The sequence below is a fragment of the Leuciscus leuciscus genome (genome assembly GCF_965113295.1).
Source record: "Leuciscus leuciscus genome assembly, chromosome: 17".
In the NCBI taxonomy this organism is placed as follows: domain Eukaryota; kingdom Metazoa; phylum Chordata; class Actinopteri; order Cypriniformes; family Leuciscidae; genus Leuciscus; species Leuciscus leuciscus.
Genome location: NC_138741.1, coordinates 26,559,229 through 26,579,704, shown reverse-complemented (window position 1 = coordinate 26,579,704; position 20,476 = coordinate 26,559,229). Strand labels below are relative to the sequence as shown.

The 20,476-nt window shown below is 37.2% G+C and overlaps 2 protein-coding genes across 4 annotated transcripts in view; one reads left to right on the top strand and one right to left on the bottom strand.

Annotated features, from left to right (window-relative positions):
• The window catches only part of mipol1 (mirror-image polydactyly 1), a 99,809-nt gene that overhangs the window by 41,593 nt on the left and 37,740 nt on the right, over positions 1-20,476 (bottom strand). For all 3 annotated transcript variants that reach the window (XM_082142341.1, XM_082142339.1, XM_082142340.1), the window contains exons 6-9: positions 19,440-19,572; positions 16,348-16,453; positions 12,814-12,943; positions 8,552-8,585 (exon numbers count right to left, since the gene is read on the bottom strand). In XM_082142341.1, the coding sequence (XP_081998467.1) occupies positions 8,552-8,585; positions 12,814-12,943; positions 16,348-16,453; positions 19,440-19,572 (403 nt within the window). The remainder of the gene's footprint in view (positions 1-8,551; positions 8,586-12,813; positions 12,944-16,347; positions 16,454-19,439; positions 19,573-20,476) is intronic.
• LOC309478977 (uncharacterized protein) lies at positions 3,390-5,473 on the top strand (the record flags this gene model as incomplete). Its single annotated transcript, XM_082142822.1, has 2 exons — positions 3,390-4,272; positions 4,471-5,473. 2 exons carry the CDS (start codon positions 3,390-3,392, stop codon positions 5,229-5,231), a joined length of 1,644 nt encoding a protein of 547 aa, XP_081998948.1. The 3' UTR covers positions 5,232-5,473.

Sequence of the window (20,476 nt, the reverse complement as noted above, 5' to 3'; positions counted from 1 at the left end):
TACCTCAAAAAGCTGCACCCTTGGTCAACATCCAGGCCACCAGACCATTACAATTAGTTTGTATGGATTTCCTTTCATTAGAACCAGACAGAAGCAATACGAGAGACATCTTAGTGATCACAGATTTTTTCACTAAGTATGCTGTGGCAGTCCCTACCCCAAATCAAAAGGCGAGGACAGTAGCAAAGTGTCTTTGGGAAAACTTAATTGTGCACTATGGGTTTCCCGAACGACTTCATAGTGATCAGGGCCCAGATTTTGAGTCGCGCACAATCAAAGAACTTTGTGAGATATCAGGAATTAAGAAAATTAGAACAACGCCTTACCATCCTAGGGGAAATCCTGTGGAACGCTTCAACAGGACCCTGCTGAATATGCTTGGCACATTAGAAGAGAAGGACAAAACCCATTGGAAAGATTTCGTCAAGCCATTAGTTCATGCATATAACTGCACGAAGCACGAAGTTACCGGGTTTACCCCCTATGAATTGATGTTTGGACGCCAGCCTCGGTTGCCTGTTGACCTTGCCTTTGGGTTGCCATATAAAGACAGTCCACAAAAATCCCATTCTGAATATGTCAAGCATCTAAGGTCTCATCTAGAAGAAAGCTATTCGCTTGCCTCCCGTAGAGCATTAAAGAGTGCAGAGCGGAACAAAACCAGGTTTGACAAACATGTGACAAATTCCTCCTTGGAAGTCAATGATCGAGTGTTGGTGAGAAATGTTCGGCTGCGTGGTAAGCACAAATTAGCAGACAAGTGGGAGTCCGAGGTGTATGTAGTAGTAAAGCGAGCAGCTGACTTGCCAGTCTACACAGTCCGTCCTGAGAACAAGGATGGTCCTCTTCGGGTGCTTCACAGAGACCTTCTGCTCCCTTGCGGGTTTTTGCCAGTACCAGAAATCTCAAGCCCTACCTTGACCAAACCTACTTCTAAACCCAGAACGCGTCAGAACCCTGGTAATCCACCACCTGATGATGATGACTCATTCGCGGACTCAGAGGATGAAGATTTTACTGGAAGGTATAATGCTTTTCCAGTTGTGGAAACAGTAAGGTTCTCTACAATCCATGATAACTGTAGATCAAAGGAAACTGAGGATATTTCTTCTGATGCAGACTCAACTATCCAAGAACCACCAGATGTTGATTGTCTAGTTGAACACTCACCTGTTGATGCTCCAGACAAATACTTACCTGTTGATACTCCAGTTGACGACTCACCTATTGATGTTTTAGGAGTCCCTGAAGCAAGTAATATATCTGATAAAGACCCAACTGAAACAGAAAAAGACCTACCTGTTCGAAGTGAAGATGAAGTTGAAGTGACAAACGTTGCTGAAATCTCAGATGTTCCTGTTGAAGGGAGAGAACAACAGTCAGAAACTGAGGGGCATAATTCGGATATTCCACTCAGACGCTCTAGTAGGCAGAGAGAGGAACCTGAGAGACTTAAATACTTTCAGCTTGGAAATCCCCTGGCTTATGTTGTTCAATCCTTGTTTCAGGGGTTAAACACTGCCCTTGTTAGCTCCCTCAATGGTGTTGAAAATCCAGGTTCCCTTTCCATTTTACCTGACGGTTCACCCAATGTAGTAACTAATCAGCCACTCAGAGCATGCAAAGGGACTTGCATGATTTCAGGGGGGGAAAGTGTAACCCTGGTTAAATAAGATTTACAAATATTATTTATTTGTATGCTGCTTGAATATAATATGATTATTCACATATGTGAAACACTACATAAAATACATCTATATAAATATATGTTTATTTCATTGGAGTTCAGAAGTGAGTAACAACAAATCAGAGCGCTGGGTTGTTAGCCCCGCCTCCTTGCTTACTGATCGCGTCGCGCAGATCATGTTAGAAAGCAGATGCAGAGTGACGGAGAAATGTGATCTGACGCGAGAGTGGAAAAAAATAGAAACATATGTTCCTTAAACTGTTCAAAGTTTTAAAAAAACAACAACAACCACGAGATAGAGGATCCAGTGTGATTGTGCAGATCGGGCATTTCAGAGGTTACATTTTGACTCGGTGAGTTTACCAAATGTTATAATTAGCCTAAAACAAAAACAAAAAACGAATGACAACACATTGGATGTGATAATGGTTTATTTGTTTTATGCATATGAGACAAAATTGGGTTATATTGTGATGTTATATGGGTTGGATTGTTTATTTGCAGTGTGGTTGTGTCAGACCGCATGGTGTATTAAGTGTTCACCACTGACGCCATTTTGAGTGCGCGTGCCTGTGAAAAAAAAAGAAAGACGTGAATGAACAGGTAATTGAATATAATGTCATTTACTATGATGATGGTATTCATGTATGTATTGTATTTGTTTTCTGTGTTATATTTAAATGTAACTCATTATTGAGATACAATATTGAATGCATATTCTGGCCTGTGATCAGGCCAGGTTTTTTTCTGTGTGAATGTTTTTTGTTCAAGATGGATTTCCTTAATTGATGGCGAGCCTCCCACTTCGATTCTGAAAGGATCACGAACTTAGAGGAAAGGACCGTTTTCAGTTCTATTATTTCTTCCTGAGATAAGTAAAAGAACCTATTTACAGAGACTGATATATATATTTTTTTTTTGTTGGGACTGAAACATCTCAAGAGCCCAATTGAGAGTTTAAGACTGATCAAAATTCCAGTTGATATTTCATTTGAACTTGAAGTACTGAATTCAGTGGGTTAAATGTAAAACCACTGCTGATTGTTTTCTCCAATTTGTGTTCCATTGAATACATTGATTGGGATTGTGATTACTGATATGAAAATTTATTCAGAGGGTGCACCCAGGGTATAGTTATTTGTCTTATTTTTGTTTGTTTTTTATATTGTACCTTGTTTATGTGATTGAAAAAAAATAACACTAAAGAAAATCACTGAACTAAAAGTAAAGTGTTATTGGTTCAACTTACCTTTTGTCTCTGCCTGTTACTCAGTACCACCACTACCTCCTTTTACGTACTGTGCAGTCTTCTGATTTCATTTTTCTGGTCCGATAGTGAGTTAATACCCGCTACAAATGATTTCCAATGTTTTCACTGAACAACTTCATTTTTCAACACATTATATTTTGACAACACATTTTTATTTTGATGGCTGCTACACACTCCAAAAAAGTGAATATCCAAGTTAAACTCTTTTGAAACAGACCACAATAAGTAGGTGAACTGAACGAGTGCCACATATCATGAGAGTCGAAAGTCTTTCACCATCTACCATAGATAATATTGTGAAAAGATTCAGGAAATCCAGAGAAATCTCAGTCTGTGCAGGGCAAAGCAAGAGACCTCCATTGAATGTGCGTGACCTTTGAGCCTGGCATTGCATGAGAAACCATCATGCTACTCTGTTAAATATAGCCACATATGCAGAGGAGTACTTTGGAAAACTGTTGTCACTTAACACAGTCTTCTACAGTCCTCTCCTCCTTTTCTGTTGATGTTCATGCTGCAAAATCTTCATACTTCCACAACAAGATCAACAGCTCCTCCAACACACGATTACTCTTCAAGACATTCAACTCTCTCCTCTGTCCACCTCCACCACCACCCGCCTCCTCCTTAACTGCTGACGATTTTGCGCACTTCTTCACCAACAAAACAACAGCTATCAGCAGTCAGTTCTCAGCTCCACACACACAGGAACCCAGACCGACCCCTTCCACAGCCAATACCCCTCTGTCCTCCTTTTCTTCGCTAACCGAGGAAGAAGTATCTACACTTCTCCTCTCCAGTCACCCTACCACCTGCCCGCTTGACCCCATCCCCTCACACCTTCTACAAGCCATCTCTCCCACACTTCTACCATCACTCACACACATCATCAACTCATCCATCCATACTGGCACCTTCCCTACAGCATTCAAGCAGGCTCGGGTTACTCCACTGCTCAAAAAACCAACGCTAAACACATCATTTGTAGAGAATTACAGACCTATCTCTCTCCTACCATTCATTGCGAAGACACTTGAAAGAGCTGTCTTCAACCAACTAACATCCTTCTTGTCTCTAAACAACCAGCTGGATGTCAACCAATCTGGCTTCAAGAAAGGACATTCAACTGAGACTGCATTACTGTCAGTCACAGAAGCCCTACGGATCGCAAAAGCTGCTTCCAAATCTTCAGTCCTCATTCTCCTGGATCTGTCTGCCGCCTTCGACACGGTGAATCATCAGATCCTTATGTCCACCCTCTCATCACTGGGCATCACAGGAACTTCACTCCACTGGTTTGAGTCCTATCTCACAGGTAGGTCCTTCAAGGTCGCATGGAGAGGTGAGGTATCCAGAGCACATCAGCTGACCATAGGTGTTCCCCAGGGTTCAGTTCTTGGTCCCCTCCTCTTCTCCATCTACACCACTTCACTGGGACACATCATACAGGCACACGGTTTTTCCTACCACTGCTATGCTGATGACACGCAGCTCTTCCTCTCCTTTCAACCAGATGATCCCACAGTAGCTGCACGGGTCTCAAGCTGTCTGGCGGACATCTCCACATGGATGAAGGAACATCACCTGCAGCTCAACCTGGCAAAGACTGAGCTTCTCGTCCTCCCTGCCAATCCGTCTCTACAGCACGACTTCACCGTCCAGCTAGAGTCATCATTAATCACCCCATCAAGATCGGTCAGAAATCTTGGAGTAACGTTTGATGACCAGCTGACCTTCACAGATCACATTTCAAAGACAGCTCGATCATGCAGGTTTGCACTGCACAACATCAGGAAGATCAGGCCTTTCCTAACTGAGCATGCAACACAACTTATCGTCCAGGCCCTGCAATGCTCTTCTGGCTGGACTTCCAGCATGTGCAACCAAACCCCTACAGATGATCCAGAATGCTGCAGCTCGTCTTGTCTTCAACGAGCCCAAGAGGGCCCACGTCACTCCTCTGTTCATCTCTCTGCACTGGCTACCTCTCGCTGCTCGCATCAAGTTCAAGGCACTGACGCTTGCTTACAGAACTATCACAGGCTCAGCTCCCTCCTACTTTCACTCACTCCTACGAGTCTACATCCCTACCAGACACCTACGATCGGTCAACGAGCGACGTCTCGTGGTTCCATCACAGAAAGCCACAAAATCACTTTCCAGAACATTCTCATTCACAGTTCCATGCTGGTGGAACGCTCTCCCCACCCTCATCCGGAATGCAGAATCCCTGACAACATTCAAAAGACAGCTGAAAACCAATCTCTTCTGTGAGCACTTAACCTCATAAAAAAAAAATTAAAAAAAAAAAAAAAAAAAAACATTTTCCTTTCCCTTCGAAACATCACTTATCAGGCTTATGCTACTCTGAATAATACCTGAACTTTGTATTTTGAGCACTTCTTGCGTTGTTGTTGCTTTTGCCTCTTTATGATGACTCGCTGAATTTAGTCCTAATTTGTAAGTCGCTTTGGATAAAGGCGTCTGCTAAATGACTAAATGTAAATGTAAATGTAAATCAAGGATGCCACTTCTATCTCTGTTACGCAAGGAGAAAGCTATACATCAGTAAATGCAGAGATGCCGGCGAGTTCTCTGGGCCCAAATTCATCTCAGACGATCCAAAACGCAGTGGAAATGTGTGCTGTGGTCCAGATGAGTCCACTTTTCAGCTTGTTTTTGGAAAAACAGGCCGAGTATGGGGTGCATGGGGGTATGGGGTACATCAGTTCAAACGGCATGGGTGACTTGCATGTGTGTGAAGGTACCATTGACGTGGAGGCATTTATTGGAATTGTACAGAGACATATACTGCCATCAAGATGACATCTTTCCTGGGAGGCAAGACAATGCCAGGCCTCATTCAGCACATGCTACAACAGAGTGGTTTTGTAGACACCGTACAGTGGATGTGTTTGACTGCCTGTCTCCTACTGAAAATGTAGGGCCCATCATGAAAAGGAGAATCAGACAACGACGACCACGGACTATTAATCAGCTGTCTTGTATCAGGAGAGATAGGGCAAAAAATCCACTTGCAAAACAGCAACAATTAGTATCCTCAATTCCCAAATGATTAAAAAGTGTAATTAAAAGGGAAAAGTGATGTGACAGTGGTAAACATGCCTCTGTCCAAACTTGAGTGTGTTTGCAGCCATCAAAATCAAAATTTGCTTATATTTACAAAATACAATAAAAAGTTTTTCAGTGAAAACATTGGCAATTTAATTTGTACTTTTGTCAGTTAAATAAAGTTGAAAGGGAATTACAAATCACAGCTTCTTGATTCTATTGCATTTTTACAATTGTGCCAACTTTTCTAGATTTGGTGTTATATTTATATGGTCAAAAACCAAGATTATGATAGCTTTTAAATCAATGAGATCTTTATATCAGTATAGCAGACTACTTACAAAATAAAATGCATATAAATATCAGTTGTCACTCTTTATCTCCCAATAATATGTCTTAGTAAAATTATATTTAAATGCTTAGTTTTATGATTATGCAATGCAATATCGATGCATATGCGATGATGATTGAGAGATCATCAAATAATATATTTTCTTTCTCTTTGTAGTTTTATTTAATATGGTACAAGATTATCCTATTCAAATCAATGTGATAAACGAGTTAGGCAAAAGTAATCTAAAAACAAATAAAAAGTAGTCTGATTATATCAACTTAAATGTGTAATGTAATTTGATTAAGTTACTAACTACAATTTTTTATATGTAATTTGGAATCAGTAACCGACAGCAATCTGTAAACACGGGTAATACATTTAAGATGATTTTTCTAAAATATAATTATAATAGATCAAGTAGGATGATCAAGTAAACCTTGCTTGCTTCAGTCCAGTAAGTGTTCATATTGAAATATTACAAACAATATTAAAAGTTATTCTTAGGTTTACATTAGAAAAATCTGTAAAGATTTCACAGCAAAAAGCAAAAAGAGATCTTAGAAATTTGGGTAACACTTTACAATAAGGTTTTATTTGTTACCATTAGTTAACTACATTAGTTACCATGAACTAAGAATGAACAATACTTCTTCAGCATTTATTAATCTTAGTTAATATTAATCTCAACATTTACGACATTTTTTGTATCCAAAGTTGTATCTGTTATCATTAGCTAATGTATTGTGAACAAACATGAACATTAACATTTTCATTAACTAACATTAGCAAAGGTTAATAAATGCTGTAAAATATATTGCTCATTGTTAGTTTATAGTTAATGCATTAAGTAATGTTAAAAAATGAGACCTTATAGTAAAGATCACTCTAAATTGTAATGTGGACTCATGCATTTTCTGTAAAGCTGCTTTGAAATGATGTGTATTGTGAAAAGCGCAATACAAATAAATGTGAATTGAATTGAATTAAAGGGATAGTTCACTTTGAAATAAAATTTTGGTATGTTTTAGCTTACCTCAAGGGCATCCAAGATGTAGGTGTCTTTTTTTCCGCAGTAGTTTAAATTTTAATATTTTTAGGTCAAACCGTTCTTGTCTGTCAGTCATATAATGCAGGTCTATGGTCACCACCTCAAAGAGCATGCACAGAGAAGTCCAAATTAAACAATTCCCCATCGTAAGTACACATTGATGGCCTAAGACACGAAACGAGCGGTTTGTGTGAGAAAACGAACAGTATTTATATCGTTTTTACCTCTTGTACACTTTCCGGTGCTTGCGCAGACTAAGCCAGAACGCGCGCACACGTAACACACCAGGAAGCGCGCGCGCCCTCAGATCATTTGGACGTGGTTGTGTAGAGGTAAAAACGATATAAATACTGTTCGTTTTCTCACACAAACCGCTCGTTTCGTGTCTTAGGCCATCAATGTGTACTTACGATGGGGAATTGTTTTAATTTGGACTTCTCTGTGCATGCTCTTTGAGACAGTGACCATAGACCTGCATTATATGACTGACAGACAAGAACGGTTTGACCTAAAAATATCAAAATTGAAACTACTGCGGAAACAAAGACACCTACATCTTGGATGCCCTTGAGGTAAGCTAAAACATACCAAAATTTTATTTCAAAGTGAACTATCCCTTTAAAGTGTTTCTGAAATTTGTGTATTAAATATAATACAGTGGGCTTTAGTTGGGTTAAATGCGGTATAGTGAATCACTCTTGAAATTGCAATGGTTGACTGGTAACTACAACAAAGTTTTGCAATCTCACTACTTTGAACAAGAAACATAGATGGCAATAACCACTCATTGAAATCATTATTTTCGACGAAAGAGACATCAGTGACTAGAGATGTTAACATCCAGTAAACAGCTGTCAATAGAACATTTCAATGCAAGTCTAAGGTATGATTTGATTATTGCATTGTCCGCCAGGTAAAAATCATACGTCTGATTGCTTAGAAAAGTACTAGAACCCACTCCTAACCTACATGATTTAAGATATCAACCATGTTAATGTGCAATAGACGCACCGAAAATTAAGAAACCAGAGCAAGCATCAAAACAAGCCTTTCCTGTGGCTGTTTTTTCATTTAAGACAGTTGGACAAAAAGGGTACACAGAACAATCAGAGATGAAGTTCTCCAGTGAGGAAGGCTTACCACATCACTTTCTTCAGGTTTAATATTCTCCAGCCTAGAGAGAGATGGAGAGAGAGAGAAAAACGTGAGAGAGAGAAATAGAGAAATGAAATGTAGTGAGCTTCCTTGAGTTTCCTTTATGTCACTCTGCAAAATGAGATCACTTCCCAAATCCAGTAATTGCATTCTGTGGGTTTTGGTATGAAAGCAGAAGACACACTCCGAGATATTAAAAGTGCCACCCGCTCATGCTGTTATTCCACTGTTATGCCCATTCTGCTCAAAACTGACAGCGAATTGTTAAGTTATTAATGTTTACTACTTTATATGACTATTGGGATCAATTGTTCATATGTGTGGGGAAACGGAGAGACGGATTAGGCCTGAACCTTTTGTGCCACACCTGCCATGAGCATCTTTATAAAGGCAAAGACAACAGTAATTATGGAGCCAAATGCCTGGAGACACAGGGTCACAAACTGCTGGAAATATTTATGATTTTGAAGGTTTTTCATATGGACCTCTATAACAAATGCACAGTCACAAAGTTTGCTCATGGCTAATGTGTAGATCAATGCCATGGGAAGTAAAATCTTGAGGTTTTGCAATAAATGTATGAAATATATACAGTGGGGTCCAAAGGTCTGAGATCACACCTTTTTTTTAAAGGAAATAAACAAAAAGAAATAGGATTTTGAGAGAAAAAAAAACAAAACATAAAAAATCTAATATGTATAATATTATTTGAAATTTAATTAGAAATATTAAAAACATAATAAAAAAAATGAAGTATATAAACACTACGTTCAAAAGTTTAGGGTCGGTAAGATTTTTTATTGTTTAACTGATTTTTTATAATTTTTCATGCTCACCAGGGCTGAATTTATTAGATCGAAAATGAAGTAAAGCAGTAATATTGTTAAATATTATTCTAATTTAAAATAACTCTTGTATATTTGAATATATTTTAAAATCTCTGAGATGCAAAGCTGAATTTTCAGCATCATTACTCTAGTCTTCAGTGTCACATGATCCTTCAGAAATCAGTCTAATATGATGATTTGCTGCTCAAGAAACATTTCTTATTACAGATGTTGAAATCATTTTTTTTTTTTTCGGAAACCATAATAGCTTTATTCAAGATTATTGATGAATAGAAAGTTAAAAGGAACATTTATTTAAAATAGAAATATTTTGTAACATTATATAAATGTCTTTACTGTTACTTTTGATCAATTCTTGTATTAATTCCTCAAAAAAGAAAAACATACTGACACTACATTTTGGAACGGTATTGTAAATACAAAACATAGGGTCTCTTTTGGACTTATATATTCATTTATTGAGAAAGACAGCGGATGAATCGCAGAAATCCGCCCTGCTGGTGCGATGCTCCTTTAAGAGGCAAATCGAATTCTCCCATCAGCCACCAGGCAGAAAAAACAACAACCCTCCACTCATTTACAAAGGCATTACATGGATCTCCATCCATTATAAAGGTACATACTCATTCACACAATGGACCCAAGAGTGACCTCTGAAAATAAGGGCTTAGAACACGTGCATCCATATTCCTCAAAAGATAATGGGATTCCACTTGGCTATCAATTATCTTTTTTTTTTGAGAGAAAGGGGCCAGAATGGAGCCCTCGAACGCAGCAAAGAGAGGGACGCGATTTTATAATTAGATTTTGAAGAGATCCGGAAAATGCATTTCATGCCTCTCGATAATTGCGGTACGTTTGAGAGAACTATCAATAAATCATGAGGCAGACTGAAATATTAAACAGGGTGTAAGGTGACGAATACCCCTTGAAAAGGACATCAAGCAATAAAGAACAAACTTATCTGTAAATAAAAATTTTTTTAAATACCTGTTGTTAGGTTCTTCGCTGATGTCTACGAAGCTATTTTTCAAAACAACAACAACCGGTTTTAAACAGGATATAATTTCTCCCATCCCCTGGAGGGCACAGGGCAATATTCGCTTTGAAAGGCCTATTATCTGACAACAGCACCAGTTAAACATACAAGGAAGAAGATCATATTAATTAGGACCCAGCAGGCGGGACAGTAAACGGTAAATATCCACAGGCCTAAAGCACATGATTGATTTCCTATACAGTGGAACTTCTGACTGACATGCCGGTACTAGGATGTGGGGACTCTTAAGAAATGTCACACCCCTCTGATATATTTCCAAACCAGTCGATATTGGATTTCTCCTCAAACCCTTGTCTGTTCATTCAGCTTGTCCTCTAGCAGGAAGAACAAAGGTGGGTAAAGCCGCATGCCTCGCGTGCTTCTCAAACTCTTAAATCCACTGCCTTTAAAAAAGATGAGAAACCTTTAAGGCACTTGGACTAAGAAGTGTGGAAACAAAACCTGAGGCTTTCTGTTTATCACCTCACAGACGCTTCCAGATCATAAAATGTATGTTTTTGAGTTATCTATTCATCATCGATAAAAAAAAAAAAGTTAAAAAAAGTACTACTTTTCTGTATTATCATAATGTCACCAAATATAATGCCTTTTCATGACTTAGATGAAGATAAATAGATAAAGAGAGAGAAATTAGTGTTTTATATGTTTTGAACTTTATATGTTTTAAACTCTACTGACTTTATGAGCGCTAGGGCTGGGTAATATATTGAATATTTGTAATAAATTAAATATTATTTCATTTTGCTAATATAACATTTTGCAAAGATTTCACAGCCATTCAATTTCTTAAAAGACCACACATTTTGTCATTTGAAAGCACTATAATATAGCTACATTTTAATTGTAATTAAAGCTTTGTGAGGTTCCATTTACTTTCAGTATAAGATTTTCAGTTTCACAGAACTGGTTAAAAAATAGTTTGTGTCCCCATTCAAAAAATACTTTTAAAAAGTAAAACATAGAGCTAGCAACACCAAGGTCATGGGATCGATTACCAGGGAATGTATGAACTGATCAAATGTTAACCTTGAATGCAATGTAGGTCGCTTTGTGTATTAGTGCCAGCCAAATACATCAATGGAAGTTATATGCATTTACACTACCATTCAAAAGTTTTTTTAAAGGGTTTTTATGTTTTTGAAAGAAGTTTCTAATGCGGAACAAGGCTGCATTTATTTGATCAAATATACTAGCCTGGCTAACGTCAGACCTCATCTCACTGAGACGTGGTCTGGGAACCACATGTTCATTTTCTCGTATTTGAGGCGTGGTTTACGAATGCCCAGAGCCGTTTATTGGGCGCTACGAATGTCTATCAAATGCGCCTGTACGTAGCTCATAGCCAATCGTTTCAATTATACCAGATGACGAATGTAGAGCAACAGAAATTCGACGAGGAAGACGACGAAATAAACTTGCGTTCTAAACTACTTAGAACACTATCTAAGGCTGCATTGAAAGGTAACTTCGTGTCTCCTGCTGCCATGTTGGATCCATAGATATAAACAAACTGCTTCGGTGTGTCGCATAGACATCGTCATCGTCTTGCTGCTCCCTCCCCGTTCTGTGATTGGTTCCCTTTTTGAGGGGAAAATCTGGACCATGGTGTCCAGGCTGCCTAGCAGCGTGAATAAATTCGCAGCATGGGGAAACCCAGGCTACAAATATACAGTAAAAACAGTAATATTGTGAAATATTAAAATAAAATATTTTCTGTTTGAATATATTTTAAAATGTAATTTATTCAAAGCTGAATTTTCAGTCACATTACTGCAGTCTTCAGTGTCACATGATCTTTCAGAAATCATACTAATATGCTGACTGTAAAAGTATTTACAGTCAATTTAATTTGTACTTGTTGAACAAAAATATTAATTTCTTTAGAAAAATTGTAATGACCCCAAACTTTTGAATGGTAGTGTATTTATGAAGACATGGAATATTGACAGAAAAATGTAAATAAACAGTATAGTTTAGCTACACCGCTCAGCCCAACCACTAGTCCATGGCTTTATAACGGGCCTCATTCACATAACAAAAATGTCCGTGTAAATTGTTTGTATTTTTTTTTTTACGTAGATAATATTCAAGTCAAAGGGAAAACACTAATTTACAAGCAATTCATTATGCTTATTTCTTTTTATAAATAAGGCCTAACGAGATATCAGCCTACTTTGAGTATGATGCCACTTGAGCGTGTGAAAATTGCAAATCGAGATTATAGATTTTCATTATGTGAGGATCTCCTTTGAGAGAACAGAAATGACTAGAGCAGCATGAATGTAGTTGGACAGGCTGAACTGAGGGTCTGTTTTGGAAGAGGTTTGAACAACACATACTCCAGCGTCGCCTCCTGAAGCTTCTTGGCCCGAAGTAAAGCTTCATCCCTCTCCTCGTTAGCCAGACGCAGTCTGGCCATCACAGCCTGGTCTCTCTCCCTCTGAGCCTTATAGATTTCCTCGACTAACGCTGAGAGAGAGAGAGAGAGAGAGAGAGAGAGAGAGAGAGAGAGAGAGAGAGAGAGAGAGAGAGAGAGAGAGAGAGAGAGAGAGGGAGAGGGAGAGGGAGAGGGAGAGGGAGAGGGAGAGGGAGAGGGAGAGGGAGAGAGAGAGAGAGAGAGAGAGAGAGAGAGAGAGAGAGAGAGAGAGGGGGGGGGGTTTATTCTGGTATTGCACTCCAGAGCTCCAGCTGCACAATAACAAGGCTAAGCTCCTCGGGAAAGAGGTTATTGCAGTTGAAACACTATGGCATAAGTATTAATAACTCTAAGTGAGCCTTATTTTGAGAAGACAGTTTCCCCTGGGGAGGTGTGTGTGCGTGTGTGAGTGCCCAGAGCAATAAAAACAGCAGCAACACCCTGAAGTCAGAGTTCCAGCCTCTTGGAGACTGTGGAGACATTTTATTTATGAAATTTCAGCATGGAAACACTCTGGTTTATCAACATTGTACGGGAGCAGTGAGCAATTACACCAGGCTCATGGATGACAGAAACCATCAGAAAAATATCCTCATATAGGAGGACAAACATGACTGTGTTTGACCTGCAGGACTCAGAAGGTCCACAGGCGTGCTGACGTATGCAATTCCAAAACAATATTGGAAATGAAGGCCCCTAGTGAATGCATGAATGAACTAATGAATGAACAAACAAGCAAATGAACAAACATATGAACAAACAGACGATGAACGAACAAAAAGGTCCAAGGGCATTTGATGACAGAATCTCCAAGCAACAATAGAGACAAAGACCGCAAGCAAATATAATTGACTGAAATAAATAAATGACTGAATGAATAGAGGAACACACAACCAATGAATGAACGAATGAATGAATGAATGAGTGAAAAAAGGAACACACAACCAATAAATGAATGAATGAATGAATGAATGCATAAAGGAACACACAACCAATAAATGAATGAATGAATGACTGAATGCATAAAGGAACACACAACCAATAAATGAATGAATGAATGACTGAATGCATAAAGGAACACACAACCAACCAATGAATGAATGAATAAAGGAACGCATAACAAATTAATAAATGAATGAGTGAATAAAGGAACACATAACCAATGAATGAATGACTGAATGAAAGAAAGAATGAATAAATAAATAAATAAATAAAGGAACACACAACCAACCAATGAATGAATAAAGGAACACACGACCAGACCAATCAATGAATGAATGAATGAATGAATGAATAAATAAATAAATAAATAAAGGAACACACAACCAACCAATGAATGAATAAAGGAACACACGACCAGACCAATCAATGAATGAATGAATGAATGAATGAATAAATAAATAAATAAAAGGAACACACAACCAACCAATGAATGAATAAAGGAACACACGACCAATGAATGAATGAATGAATGAATGAATGAATGAATGACTGACTGACTGACTGAACGAATAAAGGAAAACCCAACCAATGAATGAATGACTGAATGAATGACTGAATGAATGAATAAATAAATAAAGGAACACACAACCAACCAATGAATGAATGAATGAATGAATGAATGACTGACTGAACGAATAAAGGAACACAACCAATGAATGAATGACTGACTGAATGAATGAATGAATAAAGGAACACACAACCAACCAATGAATGAATAAAGGAACACACGACCAATGAATGAATGAATGAATGAATGAATGAATGAATGACTGACTGACTGAACGAATAAAGGAAAACCCAACCAATGAATGAATGACTGAATGAATGACTGAATGAATGAATAAATAAATAAAGGAACACACAACCAACCAATGAATGAATGAATGAATGAATGAATGACTGACTGACTGAACGAATAAAGGAACACAACCAATGAATGAATGACTGACTGAATGAATGAATAAAGGAAAACCCAACCAATGAATGAATGACTGAATGAATGACTGAATGAATGAATAAATAAATAAAGGAACACACAACCAACCAATGAATGAATGAATGAATGAATGAATGAATGAAGGAAGGAACACACGACCAATCAATGAATGAATGAATGAATGAATAAAGGAAAACCCAACCAATGAATGAATGACTGAATGAATGTATAAAGGAAAACCCAACCAATGAATGAACAAACGAATATAGCAAACAAATATAAATTACTAATTTAAACAAACGAACAAATAAACAAACGAATGCGAAGCAATGAGCAAAATGATCCATGAGCATTTCCAAAGCATAATGAACAAAGACCACTTGCAAATATAAATGACTGACTGAACGAACAAAAGGATGAACAAACAAACATGTCGAAAAGAATTAATGAGCAAATAACAAATGAAATGAACTAACAAACTAAATGATCCATGAGCCAATTTTTAAATCAATTTTGCCAATATAAATGACTAAATGGATTAACAAAGGAGTTAATTCATTTAAATGGAAAAAAGACACGTAAAGGAATGAACAAAATAACAAACGAACAAACAATGAAGGTACAAAGAAATGAATAAACGAAGGAATGATCAAACTAATGAATAAAAACAAATGAAAAACTAAGCAAAGTATATTCAAACCTCTGATTTTAATTCACGCAGCCAACCTGACCTGCACCAAATGTAAGAATTGAGACGACAATTTGGTAAAATCCAGAGGATTTGGGCATTACCAAACGGTCCTTGGCACCATCTCTAATCCCACCGAAAGCGGCACTGTTATCCATCAAACCACATCAATTCTATCCTGAACGATAAACAGTCATTCCCACACTAAGCCACTACAAAGTTCACAAAGCAAATCAATATTGCTAGAATTTGCTGATTAAACATCTCCAACCTGAACCATACAAATCAAATTGAAATGAGGGCGGTGAATACATGCATTATCACCGCCTTATTAAATGAAAAATTTGGCTGCCTAATTTGTGTCATATATGTCACGTGTCAAGTATTTTAGTTTAATTAACAAACTGTGAAATGGCGCTTTTTAGCTAGTTAAGATCAACCGAAAAGTGAATATCGGCTAAATTTAAATATTTGTTCAGCAAAGGTGAGAAGCGTGTAGATTTCATTGACAAAATAATCAGTTACAGAGAGGAATGATCACTCCTGATGAGGGCGCTTTATGTTAGACATATTGGTTTATGTTTACAAATGTCAAAGTGTGCTTTTCCCGGGTTCTCCTGACATGTACCAACTAATTAATTAAAAGTGTTTATCTTTCGACTGTGTTGGAAGGTCAGACATTTACATTTAGAGATCTATGCAATCTCAGACCTCACATAAAACGGTTTGATTGTCTGAAGCGTATAAAGGTAAATTCGCCATACTAAACAGTCTACTTATTCTTTATTCTCTCCAACCATTCCTCTATCCATCTCTTCAGCCTACAGTACCTGCTGCTCTCTCGCTGGCTCGTGCCTCCAGCTCGGCCTCCTGTAGCTGAGAGTCCAGGAGCTTGGTTTCCAACTCTTTCTCCTTCAGCGCCAACTTGTCCTGGAGCTGCATATACACACAAAATCAGGATAACTGTATAACTGTGTCACAAGTGTGTGAGTTTAGCCTTGTCACACTGATGAGGTCAACAAAACCTCATTTGTTTTGTTTGTCTACTAAAAACTATATATATTTATATATATATATATATCTTTTTTTTTTACATTTTTTTTTTTATGAAATTGCAAAACTGTTCAACATACAAAAAGTTTAGGATCGGCAAGTAATTTTTTTTAAATGTTTTTAAAAGTAGTCACTTGTGCTCACAAAAAAATACAGTAAAAATAGCAATATTGTGAACTATTATTACAATTTAAAATACATTTTTATTTTTATTTATACGATTTTCCAGCATCATTACTCCAGTCTTCAGTGTCACACGATCCTTTAAAAATCATTCTAATATGCTGATTTGGTGCTCAAGAAACATTTCTTATTATTGTCAATGTTGAAAACAGTTGTGCTGATTAATATTTTTGTGAAAAAAAAAAAAAAAAAAAAAAAAAAAAATCTGGATATTTTGATGAATGCAAAGTTCAAAAGAACAGTATTTATTTAAAATTCTAATCTTTTGTAACAATGTAAATGTTTTCTATTTAATCCGGCCTTGCTGAAAAAAATAAAATATATATATTTCTTTCAAAACACTGACCACGAACTTTTGAATGGTAGTGCAATTTGCAGTAAATAAAGGCCACTTTTATATTGTGAACATTACATCTATTTGTAAAGTATAAATGTATGTTATGGCAGAATTTGATCAAACTAAATGTATGCTTTAAAAAAAAAAAAAAAGTTACATTTGGACAGAATCATTTTCATTACTGTATTGCTGTAATAATTAGAGTCATCTAAAATGTCATCACATACATACAGTGTATATATATATATATATACACACACACATATATATGTATGAAGACTTCAGATGCAAAAGCCTCTAAGTCCGTCTAAAGTTTTTGTTTAATATTAACATTTTTATCAGTGAACATTTTTAGTGAGTTTGAAGTGAAAGTATTTGATGAGAGTATACTATGTGCGGAGACGAGAGCATTCACTCAATATTATTATCTCATTCTTGACAGAGGTGGCTTTTAGAGGCTTTTGCATTGGAGGTCTTCATACATATATATGCAATTTACATATATCACAAAGTAAAAAATTGTAATGGCTTCATTTTCTTTAAACAGCAAATGAGTTTTTTCCCTTCTGAAATTCACCTACTTGCTTGCTTAATTTCAACAACTGCTTAGTTGTGTCTACTGTCTCATTTGTTACCATTAAATTGCATTATTTATATTATATCGCTCCAACCATGGTCCCCTGACATATAACAAATACTTTTTATGATGCAATCAATTCCTGATAGATTAAATCAAATCCTGCCATCACAGGAATATATATATAATAAATATCACCCATTGGCCACCCAGCATTTATTGAAAAGCTCAAATCAGTCAACCACAACTTCATAACCACAGTCAAGCTTTTGTATTTGTACCACTACTTTATATAATTCAGGATGTCTTCTATAGATAAAGAGGAACTGTTGTATCTTGGCTGTAAATCTGGATTGGTGATATTTTACGAGCATCTGAATGATAGATTTAACCTCCTGTCTTAAATATTTTCATCCCGATTGTTTTTGTCCTCGGGGACTTTGAAAACATGATGTGGCGAGGCCAGAGTCCTCAAAGGGCTCTCTCAGATCACTGCCAGCAAAAACACACTCTTGGGACATGTTCCTGCTCCTCTGTCAGGAGTCACAACTACTTGCAAACCATGGACATCAATTACAGTCGTTTCAGAGGGTCTCCCCCTCTCTCCGGCCCCTCAAACTCCAGATGGGTGTAGATTTGCCAAAGACACTAATACAATTTCAAGGCTCTACTCCTGATGTTTCTGAAAGGACAATGATGCAGTAAGAATATAAAGCAGAATGAAATGCAGACATCCCACCTCTCCTGGAAGGTCTGGGAGACTCCCGTATATTGACAGCGGCTCCCTAATGCCTGCAAATTATATATAATATCCCGGAAATCGCCTGTTTCCACCTGGTATTAAGATGCGTTTTTGGTGAACCGATCACAAGCTGTCAGCCAAGACACATTACCGTTATCACGTGTTTCAACGTGTTTGACCACTTGCAATCGGAGAACCTTTGTTACACTCAACTACATCACTTTCGGTGCATGAATACTATTGAATAAACAAGCCCGCGTTATACGGCTTACACGAATGAATTGGCCTATTCTAGAAGCCTATAATTTAATATTATGGTGGGAATTAAGCGCTAACTTCGCTGGGAATTTGGTCATTTTCAAGTACTGCACTACCCACAATCCTGAAGCAAATGTCACCAATCACAGAACTCAATGTTACAATGGAAACAGAAATTGTTGCAATCAGCACAGGATTGAGTTTTCAACCCAATGCCGGTTGACTTGGCAACATTAGCTAACAACTAACTACCTAAAGTTAGTTAGTTAATATGGGATGTATCGTTAGGACACTAGCGCCAATAAGACGACCGATTGAGTGTGAACTGAAGAAGTACGTCCATGTTTGCTAACTTAAGCAGAGCTACTAAGAAAAGGCACATGTGAAATAATTTTAGCAAAATGAGTTATGACGTGTATCTAAGCCCAGCCTGTGTTCAGGACGCGTAAAGGGCAAACTTGAAAACTAATATCATGATCCTGCCTGACTGATGGAGTTTCCAATCCGAAAAGAAATCTATGAATGCGGCTTTTGCAACTTTTACGTTGTTGAAACCTGACTGAAATTAATGCAGCCAAGTAACATTGAAATATGTTGAAACTTTCAAAAAGGACAGGACTAACCCCTTGAATTTCAGAAGGACAGCTAGTGTTGTCTCGAAATGGATAAGCAGATTATAAAACAGTTTCCAAATCAACTCAAGTAAAAATTCAGCCTTGGCGAAAGACTAATCAGGCACAGACCTTATGAACTTCTTAATGTGTGAATTCACCTTCTTATTGAGGTCTCTAAGAGAATCCAGCTCCTTCAAGAGGAAGGCAATGTTTTTCTCTTTATCCAGAACTGGCACTTGCTTTTTGGAGTCACTTGTAACTTTGGAATTTCCCTGGTCCTCATGAGCATGCCTTTAGAAAAGACAAAAGTTCATTAGAAACGCTCTTATAATAGACTCCCAAACGGGCAACAAAAAATGAATCACATTCACATTCTGACATGCAATTATCAAATACACAAGGGATGCGGTCTCCCACTTTCAAGAATATTACTGTGACTTATTTACTTTGAGATATTAGTCAAATCATACAGTTGACCTTTAAGGTAATATTAAAGTATTACTGCACTGTATTGCAGGGTAAATTACTTCCGTCTTGTAGCCAGGAATTCGATTCAGCTCTTATTAAGGAGGCAAAGAAAATGCATTGGAATCTATATTTATCACAGGACGATTCACGCTGTGATATAATTAAAATCATCTTACAATGGACAACGATGCTAAAAGTGAATATTCCTGCTATATACACATTCTTTAAAGGCCTTCTCAATAGTGCACAAGACAGGTGGAACTAAACAACTGTTGCATATAGGATGTTTGCAATGGCCGCTACCTACTACTTTAAAATAAATTAACAAGTAATATGAATATTTAGCATGAATACATTTTTTTGCACACATGGAACAGTTGGATGACTTACTACTTTTGCCTAAATGTGTGCAATACAGAAGAGCACACTGCATGGTATAATGTGAACCACAATGCAATGCACGTCATTTGAAAATTTCCAGCGTGACATTTTTAACATGCCTTCTTGACTCATTTTTTGAATATATATATATATACACACACACATGTTGTGAATATTTGCCAAAATGAAGGCATTTTTACATAAAAAACCCCAAAAACAAATAAATATATTTGTAATATATTTGTAACAAACATTTGTAATAGTTGCTTATTTTATATTTTAATATTTATATAAAATAGAAATAACTATATAAATATTCAAATACAAAATAGATATGCATATCTAA